This window comes from Pongo pygmaeus, chromosome 1 (assembly GCF_028885625.2).
Source record: "Pongo pygmaeus isolate AG05252 chromosome 1, NHGRI_mPonPyg2-v2.0_pri, whole genome shotgun sequence".
NCBI lineage: Eukaryota > Metazoa > Chordata > Mammalia > Primates > Hominidae > Pongo > Pongo pygmaeus.
Genome location: NC_072373.2, coordinates 206,813,032 through 206,839,987, shown reverse-complemented (window position 1 = coordinate 206,839,987; position 26,956 = coordinate 206,813,032). Strand labels below are relative to the sequence as shown.

The window sequence follows — 26,956 nt, the reverse complement described above, 5'->3', positions numbered from 1 at the left end:
TGCCCGTCTCTCCGTTCAGCCAGCTTCTGGCCTGGGGACTGAGGCCAAAACTCTGGAATGGGCCAAGAATTAGACGGCTGGGATCAACAAACTAGCAAGGAACCCCATGGCCGAGCTTGGGAGTCCACCTGTGTGAAATCACTTTTAAAAGCTAATCTAAACAACTCCGGGTGTTCAGGAGCTAGTTTCTGACTTGTTGAGGTTATTTGGTGTTATCACCAACTTTGAGAATTACATAGGACAAAGGGGGTCTCCTTCATAAACATGCCTCCACACCAGGGGATTGCCCTTAGCAAAACTGAAAGCAGTGATTCTCAACTAGAGTGAGACATTGGAATCAACTGGATTGGAATAGCCGCAGCCCCGTGCTCAAAGATTCTGATTCTGGGATGGGATCTGGGCATCAGAATCCTTTAAGGGTCTTGAAGGTTGGACCCCTGGATCAGCATCGACAGGAGGCATGGGAGTTCAGCATTAACTTCCTGTGCCCCGTTTAGTAAGTAGACCGAAATGGCTGCAATGGTTAAGAACAGATTTGACACTTCTCAGGAACGTCTGAGCAAGCAGGGAGGCAGCAGATGCTTCCCCAGGAAATGAATTCATGGTGTGGGGAGGGGTGTGTGTTTTGCAATCAGTTTGGCAACAAGATCAGAGCTCTAAGGCACATCGAAACAGTGGGCAGGTGTTCCATTTCACTCTTCTGGCAGGTTCTAAGAATTTGCTTGCTTCTTCAAACTGAATTAAGCCCTGAGCGGACAGACCTGCAAACATTCAAAGTTGACCATCTGATTTCATATATGAGCTTGAAGAAGAAAAAGAACCAAACCAGCTTTTGTTTTGAAATGGACTCGCTAAGGCAGGGGTGGAGTTGGGGGATAATATTAAAGTACCTAACATTTTTAGCATGTTCTGTTTATTTATTTTTGAGACAGGGTCTTGCTCTGTTGCCCAGGCTGGAGTGTAGTGGTGTGATCATGGCTCACTGCAGTCTCAACATCCTGGGCTCAAGGAATTCTCCCACTTCAGCCTCTCAAGTAGCTAGGACCACAGGGGCACACCACCTCCCACTCCCAGCTAGTTTCTGTATTTTTTGTAAAGATGGGGTTTCACCATGTTGCCCACGCTGGTCCCGAACTCCTGGGCTCAAGTGATCCTCCCGCCTCTGCCTCCCAAAGTGTTGGGATTACAGGTGTATTCTAAATCTACATCATAAAAGCGCTTTTACATTTATTATTTCATTGGCTCCTACCATGAGCTCTACAAGACAGGGAGGATTGCCATTCTACAGATGAAGAAACTGAGACTCAGCCTGAAGGCCAGTCGATTCTACTATAGACTTATTCCAAAGCCATGGCAAACCTGGGTGATTTCTCCAACTACCCCGGCACTGGTGCAGTTGTATGCCTCAGCCTACAACTTGTCTCTACCCCAAAGCTGGGCTTTCAGAAACACTTTCTTTTTTTCTTTTTTCTTTTTTTTGAGACAGAGCTCTGCTCTTGTTGCCCAAGCTGGAGTGCAATGGCGCAATCTCGGCTCACTGCAACCTCTGCCTCCCGGGGTCAAGCGATTCTCCTGCCTCAGCCTCCCAAGTAGCTGGGATTACAGGCACGTGCCACACGTCCAGCTAATTTTTTGTATTTTTAGTAGAAACAGGGTTTCACCAAGTTAGCCAGGCTGGTCTCGAACTCCCAACCTCAGGTGATCCACCTGCCTCGGCCTCCCAAAGTGTTGGGACTACAGGCATGAGCCACTGCGCCCGGCCCAGAAACACTTGCTTTTTGCTCCACCTCTACTTACAGATTAGGTGGATAATGTTTTCCTAATGATTTCATTGATTTTGGTTGCCACTGATACATAGGTTAAAACAGATCCTCCAGTGAAAAAATTTCAGCGAGTTGTGAGAGTCCCCCTCCTTTTCTACTTTATTCACAGGGTCCAGTAACAATGTTCGTTACCTGCACCTCCTGAGTGAGGTTAGCAGGCTGATTTTGGCCTTGCTTGTCCTTGACTCTCAGGGGAAGAAGGGAGGGAATAAATCTTCCCAGACACCAGTTTCCCTCTCTGGTAAATTGTAAAGGAAACAGCTTTTGGGTTCCTTTAGGGCCAGGATGGAGGCTCCTTCACTGTTGTATCCCCAGGGCGTGGCATAGTGCCTGGCACAAAGTAGGCACCAGATAAATCTTTGCTAAATATTTTGTATTAAACATCCATGTATTTATTATGCATTTGGCTTCCAGTTTAGGTGAGCTATATCCTGAGAGCTGTTTGTCGGCATCAACATTTTCCTATTTGAATTGAGAACTGCTAATAGGATTGTGCTGGTGGAGCTGAGTTTAAAGACCGCATGGGTCTGGCAGAGGCTGTATCAGATGTCCCAAAAAAGGTATTATTTTAACTTCTCCTCTCTAGTTCTGAGCTGTTGCGGGCACTTGGTAAATACTAATGAATGATGAGGCCGGAGGTAGCCTGAGAGGGTGCTGGGAGTCTGGGACGCGGTAAGAGCTTTAACAGTGCTTTCCCCAAGGGCATCTCGACTCTGACCTTCTGGCAAAGAAACTGGTTCTGCCAGATGGTAGGATGGAGGCTTCTTGCTGCCCGAACAGCCCCGGCAGCCCAGTCAACAGTCAGTGTCTGCTCTGGGCAAAAAGCCTTTTAGGTGCTGGGGAGCACAGATGCTGCAGGTAACCTGCAGCCTGGCCTCTTGAATCCCAGTACCTGGCTTTCAACTCGAAACCGTCTGAGCCTCAGATTCTTCATCTGTACAGTGCGGATGAAAACAGCTCCTACCTCACAACATTATTGTGAGGATTAAATGATATGATGTAAGAAAAAAAAATTAGCACAGGGTAGGGGGCAGAGTAAGGATACTCTGTGTGTGTTTATACATTTCCGATGTTATGTGTGCGTTTATGCAGATAAAATTCAGAGTGGCTGAAGAGAAGAATTTTTTTTTTGGGACAGTGTCTTACTCTCACCCAGGAGTGCAGTGGTGTGATCACATCTCACTGCAGCCTCTAATTCCTGGGCTCAGGTGATTCTCCCACCTTAGTGTCTCAGGTAGCTGGGACTACAGGTGTGTGCCACCATGCCCAGCTAATTGTTTGTATATTTGTAGAGATGGGGTTTTGCCATGTTGCCCAGGCTGGTCTCAAACTCCCGAGCTCAAGTGATCCTCCTGCCTCGGCCTCCCAAATTGCTGAGATTACAGGTGTGAGCCATACCCTGCCATGAAAAGACTAACTCTAGATTGCAATGGCTTTCAATAATTTTCTAAACGTTTAGTCTAGATTTTAGTCTGTATTACAATTTGGAGCCACGGAAGTGTTTTTTTGTTTGTTTTTTGTTTTTTAAAGTGACACCATTAAAAATGCATTAAATACAGCTGGCTATTATCTGGCTAGACATCTAAGCAAACTTCTTGAATGTCTGGGAAACAAATTACACTTTCACTAAGACACCTGTTGGTTTACCACATACTTCTTATTTGATTATGATTAGCATCAGAAAGTCCCTATGCTCAAAAATACCTTTTATCATATTAGATTAACAAACTGCATCTCTTAAGATGCAGTAACTTTTCTTAAGATCCAGTGGCTAGAATATAGGAATTTGGGTTGGATTGGGAAGTGGGGGATAACAGTGGCAAAAAATTGAAGATGAAAAAACGAAATACAGGCCAGGTGTGGTGGCTCACGCCTGTAATCCCAGCACTTTGAGTGGCTGAGAAGGGAGGATCACGTGAGGTTGAGTTTGAGACCAGCCTGGCCAACATGATGAAATCCTGTCTCTACTAAAAATACAAAAATTAGCAGGGTGTGGTGGTGGGCGCCTGTACTCCCAACTACTCAGGAGGCTGAGGCAGGAGAACCGCTTGAGCCCAGGAGGCGGAGATTGCAGTGAGCCGAGATTGTGCCACTGCACTCCAGCCTGGGCGACAGAAGGAGACTCCGTCTCAAAAATAAACAACGAATTACATGAGATTTATAAAAAGTTGGTAAATATAAATTCTGTAACGTAAACTTGGGTATATATGTGTATACACGAACAAACTGTGAATGTAATGAGACTGATTTTGTACCGTTTATCCCAGAATTATTCACGCTCATTGAAATTAGTGCTCTTTTAAAAAGATTCACATTGGGTTGCTTATACATTTACTCCAAAGAAATTGCCATTTTCCCCTTACCTGCATCTGGCTGGCATAATCAACTGAACAATATTCTCTTTCTTCCCCTTTTTCACTTACAAGTGGGGCAGAAAGGGGAGGAGAGCAGTCCTCATTCTTTCAGCAAACTTACTGTGCACTTAAAACGCGCGAAGGCGCTGTGCTCAGAGAAACAAAACCTAACCGGTTGTGGCCCTCGAGGGTGTGTGGGTGCGGAGAGCTGCAGCCACAGGAAACTGTAACACGGCGCGTGAAGGGCTCTAATTGAACTTAAGGACCAATGGGGCCACCAAGCAGGAAGTGACTGACTTGCCCGCGTGTGTCTGAACCGCCTTCACAGGGAGGCAACTTTTGAGTAATTGCGGGGCTGGAGGGTGGGGGCACCGGAGGGAACCGCGGGGACGCGCCGGCTTCGGACGCGGAGTTGTGGGTATGGGAGAGAGGCGACCCAGAAGCCGAGGCCCGAGGCGGGCGGGGGCTGGGCCCTGGCAAGCGGCTTTCCGGAGTATCTTCCAACTATCAATACAGGCTACAGGACTCAGTGGCCCTAATTCGAGAACCAAACGTCCCCCGCCGGGGGGACGTTTCAGTATTTCCCCCGGGGCAGTCCCAAGGGCGGCGAGCCCGCGCGCACGAGAGCCGAGCGGTAGGAAGAGCCGAGGGCTAGCGGCCGGGTCCTCGGCAAGCCAGTGGCGCGGGGAAGCCGCCGGGGAAAGGACTGAGACACCGGTGGACGGGGCAGTTACTCCCGGCATGCTTCTCCTCCCCGGGCGGATTTCAAACCCTCTGCAGCCCCACCTCCGCGCCTTCGCCCCCGGCCTGCCCCAGCAACAGGCGGCGGCCCGCTTCTCATTGGCCAGGCCCGCGCTGTCGTGTTTTGATTGGCCGCGGATCCTCCCGGCCCTGCTTCTGCGGTCGCCGGCGACTCCATTTTGTCGGTAGAGGCAGAAGGAGGAGGTCGGGTTGTAGCAGCTGGGGTGGCCGGCAGCTCGCTCATCGGTGCTCGTGGGCTTCGTCGGTCCGTGCCTCATCTCTCCCTGGAAAGGGAGGGAGGCTTCGACGTCGAGAGGGAGCCGCTGCCGCCGTAGTTCCGAGCTTGAAGTCAGTAAGTAGCGGCTGCGCTAAGGGCGCGGCCATGTTGGTGGCCGCGCTCCCCATTGTTGGGGGAAGGAGGCGAGCGGAGGCGAGATCCGGGTACCCCGGGCGGTCGCGGGCGGTCGCAGCGCCGCGACCCCTGTGGCTCCGGAGAGATGGGGCCACTGGGAAGCCAAGCCCGTGTGGCGTCGGAGGCGGCGAGTTTTCCGGGTTCGAGTTGTGAATGACTCACAGTCCGGAAATGGCAATTTATTTAGGGTTGTTTATCTGTTTGGAAGGGGCTCTCTTACCCCTTTTTACCCCTTGGAAAGGAGGGGGCTTAACTATTTGGTAACTTACTTTCTTGGAACATCAAATTAAAACCAAACCTTGAGAGTTGAGCTGTTCCCTCTAGGGAGACATTTTTATATATTTAAGATGGGCTTAGACTGTTAGGGCTTGTGAGAACTTATTTTAAGACGGGGAGGAGGCGAGGGTGTTCATAACCAAAGGAAACACTGCGTGATGTCTACATGTTCCAAGAGACTGAAAATGGATGTGACGTGTGGAAAGATTGGAAAATTCTGGTGGGAGTTTAAAAACACGGTCTCTTTAGAAAATCCGCCTGAAGCCAATTTTTTGATATGACTCAACATTTAACACTTCCTTGATTTTATACGCGAGAGAATCTGAAGGTCTTTCCCAGGAAAAAGATAAAGATAAAACTTATTGCGGGACTTGGAGACACTTACAAAAATTCCCCAGGAGTGACTGGATCTCAAGGGTGAAGAGAGTTTTTAAATGGTCGTGGTTATGAGGTCAAAGAAAGCCATCTTACGAGAAATTTTCTACCTTTTAGTTCAGGAAGTAGCCTTCTTTACAGCCAACGATCTTCGTAGTAAATCTAAATGATCACTTTCTCAACGTGTTTTTGAAATAATGAAGTAATCTTTACTTTTCTAGCTAGGACTTCTCTCAAATTTGTGTGCTGAGGAGACTCAGATGTTGGCCTCAGCTCCTAGGCTGAACTCAGCAGATCGGCCCATGAAAACTTCTGTATTGAGACAAAGGAAGGGATCTGTCAGAAAGCAACTCTTGTTATCTTGGGCTTGGCAGCAAGGAAGAGGACAGGTAGTGGCGATCCTGCAATCTGAAAAGCAGACTGAAAGGTAATAATCACAATGGGCAAACATTTTATGATGGAGCCATCCTAAACCAATTGCTTTTATTTTAAAATAGATTATGCAGATTTGTGGGTAAGCTCATTTTTCTTAGGGAAGGTGTAACAATAAAGGTTGTGCATATATTGAAGTCTGTGTTTTTTTGAGTTTAAAGCAGCTGAATAGCCTGTTATTGAGTCTTGTCCAAAATATCTGGAGTTATAAGTCGGAGCCATAGACGCTTCTTAAAGATTTTGAACTTTTCTTAATGGAATTTTACTCAATATTTGTTTCCATTCACTTGTAGGTGACAAAGAAGCTGAAGATGGGTGGTGGAGAGAGGTATAACCTTCCAGCCCCTCAATCTAGAAATGTTAGTAAGAACCAACAACAGCTTCACAGACAGAAGACCAAGGATCAGAATTCCCAGATGAAGATTGTTCATAAGAAAAAAGAACGAGGACACGGTTATAACTCATCAGCAGCTGCCTGGCAGGCCATGCAAAATGGGGGGAAGAACAAAAATTTTCCAAATAATCAAAGTTGGAATTCTAGCTTATCAGGTCCCAGCTTACTTTTTAAATCTCAAGCTAATCAGAACTATGCTGGTGCCAAATTTAGTGAGCCGCCATCACCAAGTGTTCTTCCCAAACCACCAAGCCACTGGGTCCCTGTTTCCTTTAATCCTTCAGATAAGGAAATAATGACATTTCAACTTAAAACATTACTTAAAGTACAGGTATAAAATAAGACAAATGTTTAAATTTAGTTATGTTCACGGATAGTTGTCAATTGGTCTGAAACAAATTCGCTAGGGAATCTATTTGTGTAGAACTGCTAATGTAAAAAAATAGACTTCATCTCGTGTTGTGTGCACTGTGATATAATGGTAGTATCAGTGCAACTTAATGATTGTACTTGATATTAAGTGTTCTCAACTGAGTAACTTTTAAGTGGAAACCAAGTTTAGATTTGGGGAGTGGTAAAGGAATCAGCTTTTTCTATTGTTAGGGGAAGACAGTAATTTATCATTCATGGACCAGTAGATTGTTGAAAGTTGGTGAATCGGATTATAAGCTTCTAGCTAACACAAGGATTCAGAATTAGGTAAACATCTGAAGGTTTAGTATATTAGAAACACCCAAACCAGTAAAATGCTAACAACCTGATGCACTGCTGAAACAAAATGTGAATTTTTCCTAATAATTGCATTTTAGTGAATTGTACAGTGGGTGGAAAGGGCATTTGGAGCTCATTATAATGAGACATAGTACACCCCAATGGCCCTGTTTATTAAATGTAGTGGATTAAGTGTCTGTCAACAAATACACCAAAACCATTTTTTATAGAAACAGTATTTAATGGTCACTCTATAGCTTTCAAAATACATTTTTGTATTACAGCACTGCACAAGCTATTCTAATAGTGATCTGGCCTCATCATTCCTGCAAAGCTTGCTTTGGGGAGTTGGATAATGTGAAAATTTTAAGTACCTATGGGAGAAAGAGCCATGTAAATATCTGTAATAAACTTGTAGCATATGTAAAGTTTTCTTGGCCTTTATCTTACAAAAATGGAATATTTTAGTATGAATTTGCTGAATGTAAGACCGTGGACTGTTTTTTATAGTATGGCCTAATTTTAAAGGTCCAAAATAACTTGTTTTTAAAGTTTGCCCTTGTGCTAAAGTGCCAGTGTATGTATGTTATACTTGATTTGGTTGTAAACTATATTTCAAAGTAAAACCTAGTGTAATAAGTTTTATAACTAAAAAGGTTTAAGCTGCTAAAACTATTTTTAAGAGATGTGAAATGCAGTATGGGACTATCTTTTTTTCCTCCTCTAAGCCCAAAGATTAACTAGAGTCCCTCCAACCTTATAGATTTTTGGCTTTCACAATCTTATAACCTAGGATACAGGTAGTTTCGAGTATGGTGCCAGTGATGTTTAGTTTTTGTTTGGTCAAAGGGTAGGTGCAACCCAACGGACCACTTATGCAAAAGATGTAAACTCTTGCATAATACATTGATAACATGTTTTGCCAACTTTAAATGCTTAAACATAAGCGAAACCAGTAGCAAGTATGTGGGTCAGTTTAAAAATTGTGATTGTTAATGCCCTATTTTCTAATTTGGCACCTCTTTTGATGCCTAAGCAGGTAAGCAGATGCCTAAGCTGTATATCTCCAAATAAATCAAGATGAAGTACTGCCCAAGTTAAATATTGATAGCCTAAAGACAAGTTTATGTAGTACTTAATGTACATGATATGAATTTGAAGCGTAAAATTAAATAAAATTTTTTCCTCATTGGCTTGGTTTTATTTTAAAAATGGTTTTGATTGCTTAATATTGCTTTTAAAAATGTGTTTTACTTGTTACTGACTTGAAGCTCATAATACACTCAACAATACTCAAAACTCTTGGATTTCTCAGACTCCAGAACTATTGAGCCACTAAATTTCTGATCATATATATATATATATATATATATAAAAGGTCACAACTAAAATGTGATAGGACTGTTGGCTTGAAAAGGGGCAACTAGTTTGCTGACTGATACAGAAGATACTAGGATTTGACAGCTATGCAATTAAGCAACTACTTGGGATTTCTCTCTCCTAGTAGTTAACAATTAAAAAGCAAAAAAAACGCCACACATGGAAGACGTCGCAAAGCTTTTGAAAGTTAATTCCATGATCTAGGTTCAGAGAAAAAAACTATAAGTGAATTTATCAAGTTGACAAGAACCTTTGTGTTTTAACTATGTTGACAAGTGAAAAGTATATAAGGGGACCCCTCAGAAGAAAAGCATCACAACCACACCTTTCTGATACAGATTCCAAATGACAGGGCATCTTAAAACTAGTTTGAGTAATCCTTAAAATTCTACAACTAGTCCCATGGCAAAGCTGTATTTTTTTCATGCAAACTAGGAAACGATTTGGACTTAAGGCAGAACCAGCATTTGGGCGTTCATTTTGTTTGTTTCCAGGGTAATTTCTGTGAACAATGCCAAGGATTGCAGAATTGAACTTCATGTATTGAACAAATCTCAGCCTAGGTGTCTGTTAGTTTTTAAGCTATATATTGAATACACTAGATTTTTAGTGATTAATGTGGTAATACACTAGATTTTTGGTTTGACTCAAGCAAAATGGGTAAATGGAAGTGGGAGTGGAAGATTACCTAACTTCATACTTTAGGAAAGGTACTGATAAAGTTTTGGTTAGCCTATATAGAGAATGGTGATAGGAATTTCCCAAATCGATGCAATTGCGAGAACCAAAAATAGCTGGTACAGAGAACTTACCATGTAAGGCTGCTGAAGTCAGCCATACTGTGAACCTTAGGTAAATGCTGTAATTTCAATTTGTCTTCTTTTTGATGGCAGTTATACTATGATGGAATCCAGGTCCAAAACCTATCCTTAAGCTTTAAATACTGATAAACTATCCTCTTCCCTAGAACTACAACACAGGAAAAAATCTGAAAGGTTTTGTGTAAGTTTCAGTTTCTAGTATTTTGGTTGCATTCTTGTAGGCAATTTGTAAAGCAAGAGGGACAGAGTGCATCTCTAAAACCTCTTATACAAATTAGGAAAAAGTTATACCCAGGTGGTTACAAATCTTAAGGTAGAGCAAAATCTTAAAAAAACCCAAGATTTATTTTTGGCTCCTAGACCAGTTTATTTCACTTTCCAGCATTCAAAGAAATGTGATCTGCAAAAAACTAGATACAAAGGCCTTTTACTTCTTTACAAACTACGGTTAGTTCTCAATGAATTTACACGCCTCACTTTTTATTCCAAGAAAAATCCCCATTGTGCAATACAAGGGTGAAACAGCTGTTACAAATACACAGAAACATAATAAAGATAACCAACACTGTTAAAAGGGGCAGAGGAAAAAACCCAAGAGAAGGAAACTTTTCCACAGTGACTAGCAGAATGTCTTGTAGATACCAATAACTGAAGACAAACAGGTTGCTCACTTCATCCTATTTATCAAGTCATCCTATCTAAAATGAGAATAGTTCATGCCTAGGATAGGCTAACTATAGGCTTTGCTAGTCCTCCTTCCTAATAGAATGCCATCAGATTATTCCTGAGCTATCGTTCAAGTCACAGCTACTTCAGAATATAATCTTAGGTTTTGTAAACAGGAACATGGTCAAAATTCAATACAATGGAAAATCTCTACAAGAGAATGAGATTTGGAAAGCCATGCTTAGAGTCTCTGAGTCACACAACCATGAGATCTTGGATTATGTTTGATCTTTCATCCAGGAACATTATCCATTTACCTTGTAAGGTTGTGAGGAATGAACAGCATATGCAAGAAGCTATCACATGATGGGTATTCTACAGAGGACAATTTTCTCATCTGTAAAATGGGAATAATACCCATTTCCCAGGAGTGTTTTTAGGATTAAATAGAAATATTTGAAAAGCACATGGTTCGGCACAGTAAGTGCTCAATAATATTGACAGCATTCAATATAAAGAGAAACAACCACAGAAGAGATCCTAAAGCAATTCATTCAACAGATGCAAAAATTAAAGGGCCTTTTCTAATTTACCATAATTAAATACTTTAGAAAACTACCAACTGTTGTTATTGTAGTTATATATGTATTTACCTAATTTTTTTTAAACAAAATCCCAACTCAATAGGCACCTTAATTCTCCCCCTTAAATATCTTAACTTTAAAAGGAAATGGAGAAGGGAGGTAGAGGGCAAAAAAAGCCTATAACCTCTACATATTCTTTTAAAAATACATAGAACCTCTGTCCATAAGAACCCACTATGTTAATGAGTGTATAACGGTATACAACAAAATACTTTTTGTAATTAAATCTAGTCATTTTGACTCTAAGTATTTTCTAGATCCCATTATATCAATGTTACTATCTCCATGAAAATAAAGCTATAAAAACACTTCCCCATTTGATTAAACAACAACAAACATGGTAACAAAAGATGAAACAAGTGAAAAATTATGGGCTGTAACCTAGGATCTGACACTTGCTGTGTGATCTTGGGCAAGTTCAAAAAAAATTTCTAAAATAAAATACAAACAATAATACCTGCATTTCACACCTCCCTTGAAAATATACCTCTGCTATATTTTCAAAATTGCTATAAATTAAAAGCTTAAATTCCACTTCCAGATTTTTAGTTAATAATTTTACATGGAAAGTTTTAAGTATGTGGCAAAAAAGATGACAAAAATCAAATGTGATGGAATCAATGTATAGGTAAAGAAACATCATATCCTAATAAGAAACTAAGGAATCCAAAACATTTTGTGATACTATAAAAGTTATTTATTCGCTATACACAGAACATGTCCCCTATAAAATGTACATGTAAATCACTAAAAAGTATAATTTGGTGAACATTTTCTCAATTACAGAACATACTAAATCAGTTAGGATAACAGCTCTCTGTCTGCCTCAAAATAATCTAATTATAGCACCCAGTCTCCTTTATATCTAATGCAAAGTTAAATACTTATTTTGGGGGTTATATCCTAGCATGTGTTTGGTGAGGCAGAGTAAACAATTTATTATAACTCTAGTATATTACAGTCACTGCACAATAAACCAGTTTATTACAGATTAAAAGAAATCATTTTTTCATTATTTGTAATAATGGGATCAAATACTGGATACTTTTAAATGGCAGATAACCACACAATTACTTATCCTTGATAGTATATTGTGTTCTATAATTACACTGATACGAATGGTGTAAAATATTGTTATGAATAATACACCTCAAACAAAACAATGAGGCCATACTGTAATGATTCACTAGATTGTGCTCAGTAGACATTTACTCAATAAGGGAATTATCTATTTTTCTCCTCAATTATCCAGTACAATGATTTGCCCACAGTAAGGGCTCAATAAATATTTGCTGAATATATTAACTAGGAAAGAGGTGAGAAGAGATGGGCCCTCTTAGCTGGATGTCAAATATAACTGGAATTTACCTGGGAAGGAGAGTAGTTAAGAAAGATGTAAACTGCATGTGGTGTACAAGTAAATAAACACAGATGCCAACAAAGCAAATGATTAAGCAGAAAACACTGGCACCAAAATAAACAAAAGGCAAGATTTGCCAATAATGGCAAAAATGGAACTTTTATATTGGACCATACCCTTTCCCACCCAATTCAGTTTGAGACAGACCAACAGAGGCACTGTAAGAGACTATGGCTGTCTTCCTTGATATTCAGACATCCTAGTTTCCAATAATTTATTATGGACCTGTTACCCATGAATCAATATAAACCTATTCATATTTAGGGATTAGTTTCCACAAGTACAAAGTTGAATTTCCTTTTATTTGTCCTAAAATGCTTACTTTCAAACTTGAAGGGACTTCAATTATTCCATGTAGTTTTCGATAACATTCTTTTATCTTTTCAGACCAGAGTCAAAATATTCGTACAGTATTCATACTGCAGCACCTTCCACCCACCCTTTGGTCGCTTGAACTGCCCTTCTTTGGTTCTTTTTCCGCTTTCAGATCTTTCTTGAAGTGTAGTAAGCAGAACTGTACTGGGTATTCCAGCTGCAGTTTGGTCTTAAATAAAAGAAGGATGTTTGTCAGTTTGGTTTTCTTTATTCTTCTCTGTGGTATACAGGATTTTGTTAGTTGAACTGGATGTAGCAGCTTACTGGGCCAAATTTTCAAGAGAATAATACAATAGTTCCCAGGTCTTTCCCCTGGGATGTAACTTAACAGCTCATACTCTATGTAGCACCTTTCCTCTCTCACTGAAGCATTATCTCTCATTTTTCTTCTTGCTTACTTGGCTTCAAAAAAAAATGCAGAGAGATCTTAAGTAAAAGGAGAGGTGAAGTGTGTCAGCCCTCATTTGAGTGTTGATATAACCACTCTATTTATTATTGAGCCCAGTACACATACATAGTAGGTACACTCAGTAAGTGGGGGACTCAACTACATCACCCAAAACTAACATAAAACACTATGTAAAGATCCTCATCAAGTATCAGTAGGATCCAAACTACCATGGGTTCAACTGTAATATAGTCCTTTTGAAGCTGTTAGGTGTGTCGCTTTAGGAACAACATACAAGGTTCTCAATAGTCCAAGTCTAAAAATAAGTTGACACAAGTAAAAATAAAAATGAAATTAGGCCTTCTAGTTCTATACAGAAAATGAACAATTCCAATGAGCTATCTCCTCAATCTACTTCTCTCAAATTATAGTCTGTAAAACAAACAAAACCCCCCCAAAACTAAGGGACCAGGCCTGGGCTTAAATCCTGGCTCTGCCTTATAGTCATTTCTTTGTGCCTCAGTTTCCTTATCTGTGATATGGGGAAAATAAAAGTATCTTTCTCGTAAGGTTTTGTGAAGAGTAAGTAAGTTAACACATAGCCTTTTCAAGTGTCTGGCACATCATGAATACTTAATAAATTAGCTATAATTGTCATAAAGTAGATAGAATTCAAACCACAAAATACCTAACCTACTTCCCCAAAGAGGTTATCACTTAATATTAGTTGCTCATCAACATTCAATTCAAAATGATTTAAAATCATGTCATAAACGTTAAGTCCTAATGCATCTTGTTTACGAAGAGGGAGAGCAGAATTACTGATCCATCCAATAATGAAAATATAAACTTGGAATTAGCTGATCCAAATTTCATCTTAACACTACCAAATAACCTCTTAAGTTAGTTAACCCAAGAGGCTTAATGAGCAATCATGAAACAACTTTGATATTACACAATGAATTTTTAACTACTGTGTAAAAGATGTACCTTTCTGGCAAGTTCTATCATTTCCTAAGTAAAAGTTAGTTGTGCCTAGTGCAACAATGATTTAAAATATTCCTAAATCTACAAAGGACTGTTTCCACTGTTATTTTAGAATCATATTCAATACTGTAATAATTCCAGTTAATCATTATTTCCTTCATTTTGTTTTTATTATAGCATGTTTGCTTAATTTACAGCAAGCAGAAAATAAGCTGGGTCTTGTTTTGATCCAAACATTGATGTTTTAAAGGTTGTACACAATATTTGTTAAAAAGAACATATAAAAATACCTTTTTAGAAGCCTCTATAAGAAAGAAAATACAAAGTTTAACCCCACAACTTTCCTCTTTGCTAGAACTGTAAACTACTGCTACAGTTTTAAATAGACTTTTTGTTGTTTAAACTATACATCCAGGAAAATCTAAAAAAATGAAAGAAACGTGCATATAAACGATTGCATAGCAGAACATGAACATTAACTGCAAACAGTAAAGAAATGAAAGTTAGAAATACTATCAAATATACAAAGGTTCTAGAATCAATCCTTTAAACACATTCCACAAACAGTATTTAAAATCCATCATTGTATTCTTTACAGGCAAAGCCTAGATTACTAAAACCGAAATTGAAAAAAGTAATCCTCTAAAAGGAATCGTTTCTCCATAGTTCTTACTTATATCTGTAAGCAAGCAATCTGAGATTTTTAAAGATGCTAGCTTTTTATTCTGAAATGAAATTGGACATGTCAAGTCACTTTTGTCCCCAAAACGATCTTTCAGAGAAATACTAGAAATTATAAATGGTTACGGGTATTACTTCATTTTTAGTCAGGTACTACACTGATAATCGAAAGCTCAGAAGATGTGACTCTTGCTTAAAACTGACTAATCCTTTTCCCCAAATTATCTTAAATTTCATGGCACCACAGAATCACCTAGAATAAGTGTTGTCTTTCAACTTGCCTCGTAGTAAATAAACTGAGGTGTGAAAAGCAGGCCTCCCTCATAAAGAGGCAGGCAAATTTTGATACAAATGCACAAGCCAAGTGCTGTAAGCATCAAAATTTCAGTTAACACTAGGCACACACACACAAAACCTACTTTGAAACAATTTACTTGCTTCTAACAGCAGTAAGAAAACTAAGCAATATTATGGTCAACAACGCTCCTTAAACTTTAGAATAACTACATAAGAATATTCCTTTTTCCTTAAAATTATTTTTGCCATCATCGACCTGCTCAAATTTTAAGGTGAGTTTTTGTGTTTTCTATGTTCCAAATCTTCATAGGAACCAGAAAAAAAAGCAGTCGAGGCTCCATGTTTCGTCAAAAACTTGATTTCCCAGCTGGCATCATTCCCCAAGACAGTGGGGTTAACAAAAGAACTAATCCACACTGCATCAAAAATAATTATCATTGGCCTAGACATCCTTTTTTTTTTTTTTTTTTTTTTTGAGACGGAGTCTCACTCTGTTGCCCAGGCTGGAGTGCAGTGGCGTGATTTTGGCTCACTGCAACTTCTACCTCCCAGGTTCAAGCGATTCTCTTGCCTCAGCTTCCTGAGTAGCTGAGATTACAGGCATGCGCCACCATGCCTGGCTAATTTTCGTATTTTTAGTAGAGACGGGGTTTCACCATGTTGGTCAGGCTGGTCTCGAACTCCTGACCTCGTGATCCGCCCGCCTCGGCCTCCCAAAGTGCTGGGATTACAGGTGTGAGCCACCGCGCCCAGCCAGGCCTAGACATCTTGACAAGACATAAAGGTCCACCCTGAACCTAAATGTGTCTGAGCAGTCAGTGTTGTACTGTGGCTACTACTTCACTTTTGTATCATTCTATCTTATTAGCAAGCTACATTTCTAGGTTAACAGTTCTACCAAATATGAATATGAAAGTTTATTTTTAATGAGACAATGTTGCAAATTATGGTCAACCAACATCTTTTCACCAAATACTTCAAGCATAAAAAATGAGAATCTTTACAAAAATATACAGAGACACCACAAATTGGTAGCTGCCCATAACATTAAACAAACTGGACTCTTAAGAGTGGCTTCTCAACAGCATATCATTTTAATTATAACCATTGCCTGGTACAGGGAAAACTAACAAGTGTTTTTTAAGCATCATTGCAACATTGTATTCCTGATAATTTAAGTAAACCAAACTATGAGTAAATGAATGATACATGCCTAAAAATGACCATGGTTTATACTATCAGTGGCCACTGGACTTAGGACTAGTCCAAGACCTTGATCTAGATTTTGACCTAGACCTAGACTGTGATCTTGACTGAGATTTGGATCTAGGTGGTTCTTTTTTCCTTGATTCCTTTTCATATCTTGAGCCAGACTTATAATGTGTTTTGGAATCTGTTTTAGAGGTGCCTCTAGTTTTGGTGTGAGATGCAGACCTAGAACGTGATTTAGCCTTCATTTCTTTCTTGGGCTGGGACTTGGACCGTGATCTTGAATTGGATTTAGATCTTGAAAAAGATCGATTTCGGTGTTTGAATCTTTCAAAACAGAGGAGAGATATAATTAGAGTAAAAATTAGATTCTATATTAATCAAATTTGTTATTTTTAGAGCAAAAGTTCACTCTGAAATTAAAAAATACGTTGAGTCTTTTTCAAAGCAAAGTTATTTACCTATCATTGTCGGAATGGCTTCTGCTACGCCGTGGTCTTCCAGTCGGTCTACTGCTAAAAAGCATATCAGAAAAAGCAGTGACAAATATCTATTCATAGAGGCAAAGTTCCTAATTAAAAGCAAACCATAAAACTTTTAAAATAAAATGCTACAGTATTTTTTTGTCTCAATGAAACATCAATGTATATAATTAAAAGTATACAAAATAGTAAAAAAAAAAATTAAATGCTAACAAATACATTTTTTAAACAGATCACTGTGCTACACAGCACACTTACTTTCTAGGACTATACGATCTTCTATAGTTGTAATCAAAAGACCGACTTCTTGATCTCCTCCTTTCATAACTTCGGCTTCTAGAACGTCTGTATCTGTCATAATCATCATAGCGTGAAGAACTGTACACATTCCTCCCTTCCTTGGCTTTCATCTGATTTGGTGCTAGGAAATACAAAGTACAGAAATACTTAGAAATATTAAAAACAGTATTAAAGCCCTCAATAAATAGGAAAAAAAATCCCTGCATCCCCTCTTATATCCCAAAGAGAGTATGTATGACCCGGGTGGTGGCTCATGCCTGTGATCCCACTACTTTGGGAGGTTGAGGTGGGAGGATCATTTGAGCCCAGGAGTTTGAGACCAGCCTGGGGCAACATGGCAATATGCCATTTCTACAAAAAATAATTAGTTGGGCCTAGTGGCTTGCACATGTATTCCAGCTACTCAGGAGGCAAAGGGGGGAAATCACTTGAGCTCATGAGTTTGCGGCTGCAGTAAATTGTGATCACACCACCGCATGTCAGCCTGGGGGTCAGAGACCCTGTCTCCAAAAAAAAAAAAAAAAAGTGTGTATGTGTTTTGGCGTGTTTTTTTTTTTTTTTTAATTATTTTAATTTTTGAGACCAGGGTCTTGCTCTGTCACCCAGGCTGGAGTGCAATGGCGCAATCTCAACTCACTGCAACCTCCACCCTACACCAGTTGAAGCCATTATCTTGCCTCAGCCTCCTGAGGAGCTGAGATTACAGGCACGCGCCACTACACCCAGCTAATTTTTGTATTCTAGCAGAGACAGGGTTTCACCATATTGGCCAGGCTGGTCTCGAATTCCTGACCTCAAATAATCCACCCGCCTTGGCCTCCCGAAGTGCTGGGATTACAGGTGTGAGCCACCGCACCCAGCCTGGAGTCTGTTTTTTTTTTTTTGAGATGGAGTTTTGCTCTTGTTGCCCAGGCCGGAGTGCAATGGTGCGATCTCGGCTCACCACAACCTCCGCCTCCTGAGCCCATGCAATTCTCCTGCCTCAGCCTCCCAAGTAGCTGGGATTACAGCATGCGCCACCACACCAGCCTAGTTTTGTATTTTTAGTAGAGACAGGGTTTCTCCATGTCGGTCAGGCTGGACTCGAACTCCTGACCTCAGGTGATCTGCCCCTGCCAGCCTTGACCTCCCAAAGTGCTGGGATTACAGGCTTGAGCCACCGCGCCCAGCCCTGGAGTCTGTTTTAGAGGTGTCTGTAGTTTTGGTGTGAGATGCAGATGCAGAACGTGATTTAGCCAAGGCTGGGTTGAGGTAACTGCAAATTTTCATCTTGGAAAAGGCATGTATTTATTTTCAAGAAAGTATATTAGAAGGCTGTTTTATGTTAAAAATAATACTAATATCCCCAACTATTTTCAAAGTCTTCTCACCATCTAGTTTATCAGCCAAGACCTGGCAACTATTCTGACACTGGGAATCCATACCATAAAAGGATTTTTAAAAACTCCAAATGGAAGTGAGTGCCTTTTTGTTTTGAGACTGGGTCTTGCTGCCACCCAGGCTGGAGTGCACTTGTGCAAACACAGCTCTCTGCAACCTCAACCTCCTGGGCCCAAGTGATCCTCCTGCCTAGCGGGGACCACAGTCGTGCACTATCAAGCCTGGCTAATTTTTTATTTTATTTTTTGTGGAGACGGGGTCTCACTTTGTTGCCCAGGCTGGTCTCAAACTCCTGGGCTCAGGCAATCCTCCCACCTAGGCCTCCCAAAGTGGTGGGATTACAGGCGTGAGCTACCACACCCACGCATTTTACATTTTCAAATGGTTGAAAAAAATGACCACTGAACCATATGCTGATTTGGAACAGTCCCACCACAGATTCCATTCATTAAGAACACAATTAACAAAATATTTATAGGTGGTCTATGAACAATGTGCAGTGTCAACATGCAGTAATATATTATTACAGTTCTAAGACCCTAAGTAGAATAATAAGGCATTCCTAAATGCCTTATATACACTTCAATTCTTATCTCATTCAATTCAATGAAGCAGATACTTTATGTATTGGAGTACATAAAAATAACACAATGCATAACCAGGAATCTATTACCCAACTCAAGAACTAGAGTTCCAATAGTTTGTGTCTACTCAAGAGCTCCTCTTCTCCTCAGCAGCTATTTTTTTTTTTTTTGAGACACAGTCTCGCTCTGTTGCCGTCTGGAGTGCAGTGGCATTATCTCGGCTCACTGCAACCTCTGCCTGCCGGGTTCAAGCAATTCTCCTGCCTCAGCCTCCCCAGTAGCTGGGACTACAGGTGCGCGCCACCATGCCTGGCTAATTTTTTGTATTTTTAGTAGAGACGGGGTTTCACCATGACCTTGTGATCCACCCGCCTCGGCCTCCCAAAGTGCAGGGATTACAGGTGTGAGCCACTGCACCCTGCGGTTATTTTAATCTCTTCATTAGTATCTTGCCCAAGGTAACATAATGGCTAAGCCAGAATTCACACACGTCTATTTGACTCTAAAACCTGTATTCCTGCCTTATAAGTATGCAGCGAACATCTGGTAAGCCTGCATAACCAACTTTCAGAAGAGTCCACATATATTTCAGGCATTCTCATCTCCACCTCCTACTTACACTTACCCCAAAACTTACAATCTGGAAAACATGATGAAATATTCAAGATACTCCATTTTCTTAAAAATGATCCTTTTGGGCCAGGCACAGTAGCTCACGCCTGTAATCCCAATCCCAGCACTTTGAGAGGCTGAGGCGGGTGGATCACCTGAGGTGGAGTTCGAGACCGGCCTGGCCAACATGGTGAAACTCCGTCTCTACTAAAAATACAAAAATCAGCCAGATGTGGTGGCATGCACCTGTAATCCCAGCTACTCGGGAGGTTGAAGCATAAGAATCGTTTGAACCCGGGAGGTGGCGGGTGCAGTGAGCCAAGATCGCACCACTGCACGCACTCCAGCCTGGGCAACAGAGTGAGACTCGTCTCAGAAAAAAAAAAGAAAGAAAGAAAAAAACCATCCCTTTGGGTTTTAAACAGAAACACAAATTGCTTAAATTCTTAAAAAAAAATCTCAAAACACTAAAAAATAATGTTTCATACATATCAGGCATAAGGGTACTTACTCTTTCGATCCCCCTGGGCAAACTGTATTTCAATCTGCCGTCCACAAATCCACTTTCTGTCCAAATTATGTAAAGCGTCTTCAGCATCACGAACATCCTCAAATGTGCTAAATGTTAAGGGGCTTGGGAAGTTTTGCAAACTTTGATAATGAATGAAAGTTCAGTTGGTATGTCTGGCACAATTCACAATCTCCCAATATTATTCCAGAACATCAACCAGACCCCCACTTACTAGTTGGTGATTCAGTTGGATTCAGCCATTAACACTTCACACTATAAAAGCACTTGTGATTTCCTAAGGCACACATTTGAAAATGTATGAATACATACTGCAGTAAAGTTATTATTGAAATAAGATCTGTTATAGCTGAATCACCAAGTTGTCCCATCCAAAAATTTTCCTAAGTTTTAAGAATTAAGTTTACAAGACAAAAAAGAAAAACAAATGTCAGTTATATGTTGTATGCTAAAATAAAAATTTCTTAAAACCAAAATACTATTTTTCATATTTGTTTCAAACGAAAAAAAGAAAATGCCAATAGTTCTTGTGTAAGCAAGCAGTATATGCCTTACCTTACAAGAGACGAAAGCATTAACTTCAAATTTATTTTGCAGTTTTTTCATATATATCTAATACTACTATTTCATTTAAATGTCTTCCTTCTACTGCATGGGAAGACAAGCACGCTAGCCATTTGTGGGCATCAAGACAAGAGTCAAGCAGTACTCAAGACAATCACTATACCAAAAGCGTTATTACAACCATGCAGACTGTAAAAGCATGCTATCAAGAAACAGACCACTGTAAGGACTCCTAGACTGGAAAGCCTAACCATGACCCTAAATATACAACTTCTTGCAAAGAAATGGGTTTGAGACTGGTTTCCAACTTGAGAATTTCAAGATATTATTTACCAGCCTTAAGCAGGAACTACTGGTACTTGTTTTTGATCTGAGAAGCTAAGCTGCTTGTCCTTCCTGGTCATGTCAGCAATACTACTACGAGAACTCCTGGCTTTATATAGCTATTCTGTCCAAACCTAGCTCCTTTCCTAAAACCATCATTTTAACAGAGGCCAAGTACATATTCAAAACAGTGTTTGATATAAACGGTTTGGAAAGAGAGCTAGGTTAGGTACAGGTATAGGTTTTCATTCCATCCTAAAAATCCCTATTCTAGTTTGCACATTTCTATTTCCTAAATTTGAGAGATAACACAAGACTGCAGATTTAGAGAGGTGATTTAAAAAATCCCTGAAGTGACACACTCCTTTTTCGAGACCGATACTGGTATTCTTTTATTATAGAGACTAAAAGGTCTGCCTTACTAGACTTCCCACTTTTTGCTCTGAAAGGAATTAAGGACTGCAGGTTTCCAGCTCTTTCTTCCCAAGGCCATTATGAACAGATTAAATGGAAGGACAAGTTTTAAATAACCGGGCTTTCAACATGAAAAGGTAAAGGCTGACGGGGAGTTCAGAACCTTGAATACTGTAACTGAACATCCCTCAAGGTTAATGCAGCTGGGCTCTAAACTAATTAGAAGGAATATGTTCACTTAATGGGTACACTACTTTGTTACCCCAAGAGACAGAATATAATAAGTATAAAAAGGATTTATATTGAGAGACGTAAAAATTATTAATGAGAACAGAGCATCCTCTCTGGGGCTACCCTCAAAAACAGAATCCTGGGCTGATGGCAAGTTTCTACTTTACTCAGTAAGCCAGGGATAGGAAGAAAAGGCTATTGCGAATGGAGTCAGACAGAAGAGACAGCAGCAGCAGAGGCAGCCAAGTATCACTCTGATGTCAGTCATGGAGAAATTTGTACTTTATGGTCTTTTCAAAAATGAAATTCATAAGCCTGTTACTTTCTTTTCAACTATTTTAAGACCATAGACTTACTGAATATGTATTTTAAAATTATCATTCTCCTTTAGATTGCTTTGAATTACTAGCCTTTTCTGCCTCAAATATCACACACTCCTGAATCAAACTACTACTGACCTTGATTCCTGGGCCACCCAACACTAGGTAAAATCAGGCCTATGTTGTAAGCCAGAATGCACTGCTACCTTTATTTACTAAGCCAGATATAGCTATTATTTTCTCTGTAATGGAGCTTTGCAACCAATTCTCACAACTGTCCTTGATCACTGGCCCTGCAGGAGTAGCTTTTGGCTTTTCTCTGTTAAGTCTCACTAGGACTCCACTAACTTAAAAGTTTGAGGCTCACTGAATTTAAGCAGGAAGAACTTTTCCTAGTCTGAGGTCCACAACCCAAACCCTTGTTGCAGGGAGATGATCTCACTGAAAGAATGGAAGTAAGGTCACCTGAAACTCTGGGTCAGGGACCAGTCTCCCATAGGTCCCAGTTAGGTACCTATATCAGGGAGAAGGCCTTCTGCAACTTATTCAGGGCCAACTGATCATTGTGCTAAAGCAGCGCAGGGCCAGCAGTCTTCACAGGGCTAAGTTAAAGAAGTTAAGGGTTTATATGTGTCCCCAGCAACCACTCAATATATATATAGATCTATAAATAAACAGAATTTCTAGTGGCTCTGACCCTACAAGACCACCAGAGCTGTTTCTAAATAGTCCCCAGTGCATGCACCTGTCTCTCCTTTAAGCAGGGCTCTGTGGCTTAACCCCAGAACCCCATGCTACTCCAAAGAGCATTGCCTGCTACTCTGTGGCATCTGACCACCTGGTCCAAAACCAAAATATGCTGAATTTAATCTTAAGAATATACATCCTGTTACACTTTAACTTGATAAGAGAGAGCGCATTTATACAAGACCACAATCACAACATCAAAGGCCCACATAAATCAAGTTACAGGTTTTGTCACTAGACCAAACCAGAATAATTTTGAAAATTAACTGCTTACAAAACATTAAAAAAAAAAAAAGAAAAATAGTTATTCTGTAGGATACATCAGGTATGACTCCTTTAATCTTGGCCATCATTCAACTTCATCTTGACCTTTAACTCTTTAAGTGCTTGTCAGAAGGACTTGTCATGAGATGCTTGGCCAAATATGACAGATGGCTTTATCTTTAACTTTGAAAAACAACCTTTTCCCCCTTTTGTAGATAAAGCGAGGCTTTGTCTCCCATTAGGCTTGTCCTTCTTCCAGCTTTTCTTTATTTTTTCTTTTCCCAAACTCTCCCTTCTCTTCAAGCCTGATCCTTAAGAGGTCTTTGGCTTGTCTACTTGCCTTAAGTGTTGAACTCTACTCTAAAGGTTCTTTCATGCTTTCTCTTTGGGGTCGCCATAACTGTACAGCTTTACATTCTCTGAGGTAACAACAGAGGACAGCAAATTAGGGGACAATATTAAAGAAGTTTACCTCATTGTTATACAATTTGTTTTTGATCAAGTGATTCAAATTAACAAACAAGAATACCAAATTTTAATTGCTAAGCACAAGAACATATTAACTTTTAAAGGACTTACATTAAAGGTAGTAGCAACCAGAGTGCATTCAAATTTAAATCACATATATAATCATCGATTTGAGTTTCAGAAGCATGAATGGGAATTTAAATATTTTACCATTTTTGGATTAACTTTAATAACGAGAGCAATGTGTGAGTCAGAATTAATTTTCAAAAATTTGAAGACAGACATTTATTAGAGGACAAAAAGAACTACTTTTTAGATGTTACCACTTACATAAACTTGAATTTCAAACTTCAACACCCCTCACTAATCAGCCATCTGAAGAAAGGATATTGAACATAAGCAAATCCTCTTGGACGGCGAGTGTAGAAATCAAGTGGAACATACACATCAACTATAGGACCATAACGACCAAATTCACGCCGCAAGTCTTCAGACCTAAAACATCATAAAAAGACCTCAAATTTTTATGTCCAACTCCTTAAGATGTATAGGCAATATATCTTTTTGATGAAGGAAAGCTAGGATCCAAGAATTTGGAAGATAAAAATACAGTTTACATTAACAGGACAACAGCAGACATATGTATGGTACAAGGTTAATGACCACAATTTATTTTTATCTACAGCCTTCATTTTTCATAAAAGGTACAGCAGCATTAGGTTGTATATAAGCACTGGTACTTTTTTACTTTTTTTTTTTACAGCATCAAATCGACTCTAGCACTCTGAAAAATACCAAGCACTTATCTTTACTCCCCAATTTTAGCGACACGTTTAGACACTTAACAGTAGGTAAATATGGTCTGAAAAAGTCACAAATATCGAACTCCTTAAATAGTGTCAAGATGACGTAAAGGGAAAATTTCTCTAGATGCTAACGTAATTATTAGAAATTATGGAAAGATTTACGGAAATAATTATTGCTTTCTTTCCTGCTTAAATTTAAGACTAAAGCAAATCACAAAGCTAGCAAAAAACTCCCACAAAACACCAAAAACCCAAACCACTTATTTTCTGTGTGTAGATTCATTATTTGTGAAATAAGAAGCCTCATCTTGTAGTAAGAACTCTTCCAAAATAATCTGAAGGCAACTCGAAACAAGGGAATGGTGAGAACAAAGCCTATTTAAGGTAGGTCTGAATTAATCTAACTTAGCTGTCAACGTCCTAATGATTGAGGCTTCCCAAACCTCCCTTTTCAAAGGGTGACCAGAATTTCCAGGAAACAAGAAAAACTACTCGCAACATTTAACCGGAAAAATTTAACTCCCCAAATCTCAACGCTCCCTTTCTCCAAACACCTCCAACTGATTAAAACCCCCAAATATTAACAACGGCAACAACAACAAAGATAAATGGTAGCAACATTCCTCTCCCTCGATCCCGTTATTTCACCTCACTATTTTTTGGCTGGGGAAAAAAAAAAATCTCTGGGCCAAGGGGGCGTGAACCTCGAAGAATGTGAACTTCAAATCAATGGGGGGCTGCCGTCGGGTCACGGAAAGGCCGCGGCGGGGGGCTGCTCGCGCCGGCAGGAAGCGGGAGAAAGGGGCTGCAAACTGCGGAGGGGGAGGGGGACCGAAAAACCCCGCCACGCTGCCCGGCGAGGGCAGAGGCGCCGCCCTCGCTCCCACGCGGCGGCTGAGGCCCGCTGCGCGGCCTAGTTCGGCGCCAAAGCGGGCGCGGGACCCGCCATCTTCACTCCGTCCCCTCCCCCGGCCCAGTGCCGCCACCACCAGGGTCCTCTCCGGGCGCCTGCGGCCTCCCCGCCTAGGCCCGGAGTACCTGCCTTGTACCTACCTGGTGTCGTCGGCCACGTTCCTGACGAACAGAGACGTGTTGGGGGGACGCAGGTAGCGGGACATGGCGGCGGCGTGTCTCGGCCGGGCGCACTAACGGGCTCAGCAAACCGTCCGCGGCTCCGGCGACCGAGCCTCAGACACACACAGCTAGAGGGCTCTGCCACGGCAACCGACTCTTCTCGCGAGACTTCACTCCCGCCTCCACTTCCCCCTCCTACCTCCGCGCAAAGTCGGGCCGCAACGGTTCTTTCCCGCGAGAACACCAGGCGTGCGCCTGCGCATGCGGAGGGCTGGCGCACGCGCCTCAGCCTCGGTCTCATTCATTGGCTTCTTGCGGTGCCTCTTACCCTTCCCCCAGCCTGTTCTTTCTTTCTTTCTTTAGGTCTTCATTTCCCGCCGTTTTCTACCTTGCACTCCCCTTCATCCCCACCCCCAAATCAGGAAGCAGATGTTTTAGTCTCTAGGCCAAACTTTGCAGTTACTACTAAATGGACAGATTTTTAAACTATTTAATTCAGAGAGGCTGCCTTAAATTTCCCGTTTGGTCCAAGTTAATGCCCTGCTTTTATTTTGCCTTAAATTTCCCGTTTGGTCCAGGTTATGCCCTGACCTGCGAAAGAAGGATTTACAGCTTCTTGTATTGAGTGTGTAAAGGAAGGAGGTGTGTGCCCTTGCGCAGAGCTGGGCCTGTCTCTCCAGTGTTTTCAGCCCGCCTTTGCCCCTCACCCACACCCTAGCCATCTCCACTTAGTCACGCATTTGGCTCCCATCCTGGATGGGACCAAACCTCACACTGTAGGTTCATGACTGTGGTCATTTGTAGCGTATTCTTTGTTGCTGACGGCTTCCTGGGTATGCATCGGACCTGTATTGCAGCGGTTCTCAAACTTTTTGGTCTCAGAACGCCTTTATATTCTTGTGTATTGTGGAAGATTCCAAAGAGCTTTTTTTAAAAAAGTGTGGGTTATACCTATTAATAAATAGTTAATGAGAACTTAAAATAGAGGAAATTTCGGCTGGGCTCGGTGGCTCATGCCTGTAATCCCTCCCTGTACTTTGGGAGGCCGAGGCGGGCGGATCACGAGGTCAAGAGTTTGAAACCAGCCTGACGAACACAGTGAAACCCCGTCTCTACTGAAAATACAAAAATTAGCCGGGCGTAGTGGCGCGCGCCTGTAATCCCAGCTATTTGGGAGGCTGGGGCAGAAGAATCGCTTGAACTCGGGAGGCGGAGGTTGCAGTGAGCCGAGATTGCACCACTGCATTCCAGCCTGGGCGACAGGGCGAGACTCCCTCTCAAAAAAGAAAAAAAAAAAAAAATAGAGAAAACTTTGACACACTCCACTACCCTTTATCGCACATCACATCATGTACCCTCTGGAAAACTCCACGTTTGTAAGAGAATGAGCATGAAAATAGCAAATAATCTTTAGTATAGTTTTGATTTTGGAGGCCCTTTTGAGAGCCATTTCCTGCTCGATAAGAGTCAA

At 40.9% G+C, this 26,956-nt stretch overlaps 2 protein-coding genes across 7 annotated transcripts; one reads left to right on the top strand and one right to left on the bottom strand.

The window, feature by feature from the left end:
* Positions 1 to 5,080: 5,080 nt before the first annotated feature.
* PNRC2 (proline rich nuclear receptor coactivator 2) lies at positions 5,081 to 8,707 on the top strand. Its single transcript, XM_054500541.2, has 3 exons — positions 5,081 to 5,270; positions 6,203 to 6,408; positions 6,707 to 8,707. Exon 3 carries the CDS (start codon positions 6,725 to 6,727, stop codon positions 7,142 to 7,144), a length of 420 nt encoding a protein of 139 aa, XP_054356516.1. The 5' UTR covers positions 5,081 to 5,270; positions 6,203 to 6,408; positions 6,707 to 6,724; the 3' UTR covers positions 7,145 to 8,707.
* Positions 8,708 to 10,045: 1,338 nt separating this feature from the next.
* SRSF10 (serine and arginine rich splicing factor 10) lies at positions 10,046 to 25,700 on the bottom strand. 6 transcript variants are annotated; one of them, XM_054500483.2, is made up of 6 exons: positions 25,465 to 25,700; positions 23,996 to 24,100; positions 20,256 to 20,359; positions 17,127 to 17,289; positions 16,848 to 16,901; positions 10,046 to 16,713 (listed from the first exon to the last, which is right to left on the bottom strand). In XM_054500483.2, exons 1-6 carry the CDS (start codon positions 25,527 to 25,529, stop codon positions 16,416 to 16,418), a joined length of 789 nt encoding a protein of 262 aa, XP_054356458.1. In that variant the 5' UTR covers positions 25,530 to 25,700; the 3' UTR covers positions 10,046 to 16,415. The 6 variants fall into 6 exon arrangements, with proteins under 6 accessions (XP_054356458.1, XP_054356483.1, XP_054356467.1 ...); XM_054500508.2 differs by having other exon boundaries at positions 10,046 to 12,993; XM_054500492.2 differs by having other exon boundaries at positions 16,848 to 16,898.
* Positions 25,701 to 26,956: the final 1,256 nt, after the last annotated feature.

Excerpts from the sequence above, each read along its gene's own strand:
- PNRC2 (XM_054500541.2), top strand. The coding sequence starts at position 6,725 with ATGGGTGGTGGAGAGAGGTATAACCTTCCAGCCCCTCAATCTAGAAAT.
- SRSF10 (XM_054500483.2), bottom strand. The coding sequence starts at position 25,529 with ATGTCCCGCTACCTGCGTCCCCCCAACACGTCTCTGTTCGTCAGGAAC. Across the intron at positions 24,101-25,464 it reads AACGTGGCCGACGACACCAG|GTCTGAAGACTTGCGGCGTG; the intron begins GTAGGTACAAGG and ends ATGATGTTTTAG. Across the intron at positions 16,902-17,126 it reads AGATCGTATAGTCCTAGAAA|CAGTAGACCGACTGGAAGAC; the intron begins GTAAGTGTGCTG and ends TATGCTTTTTAG.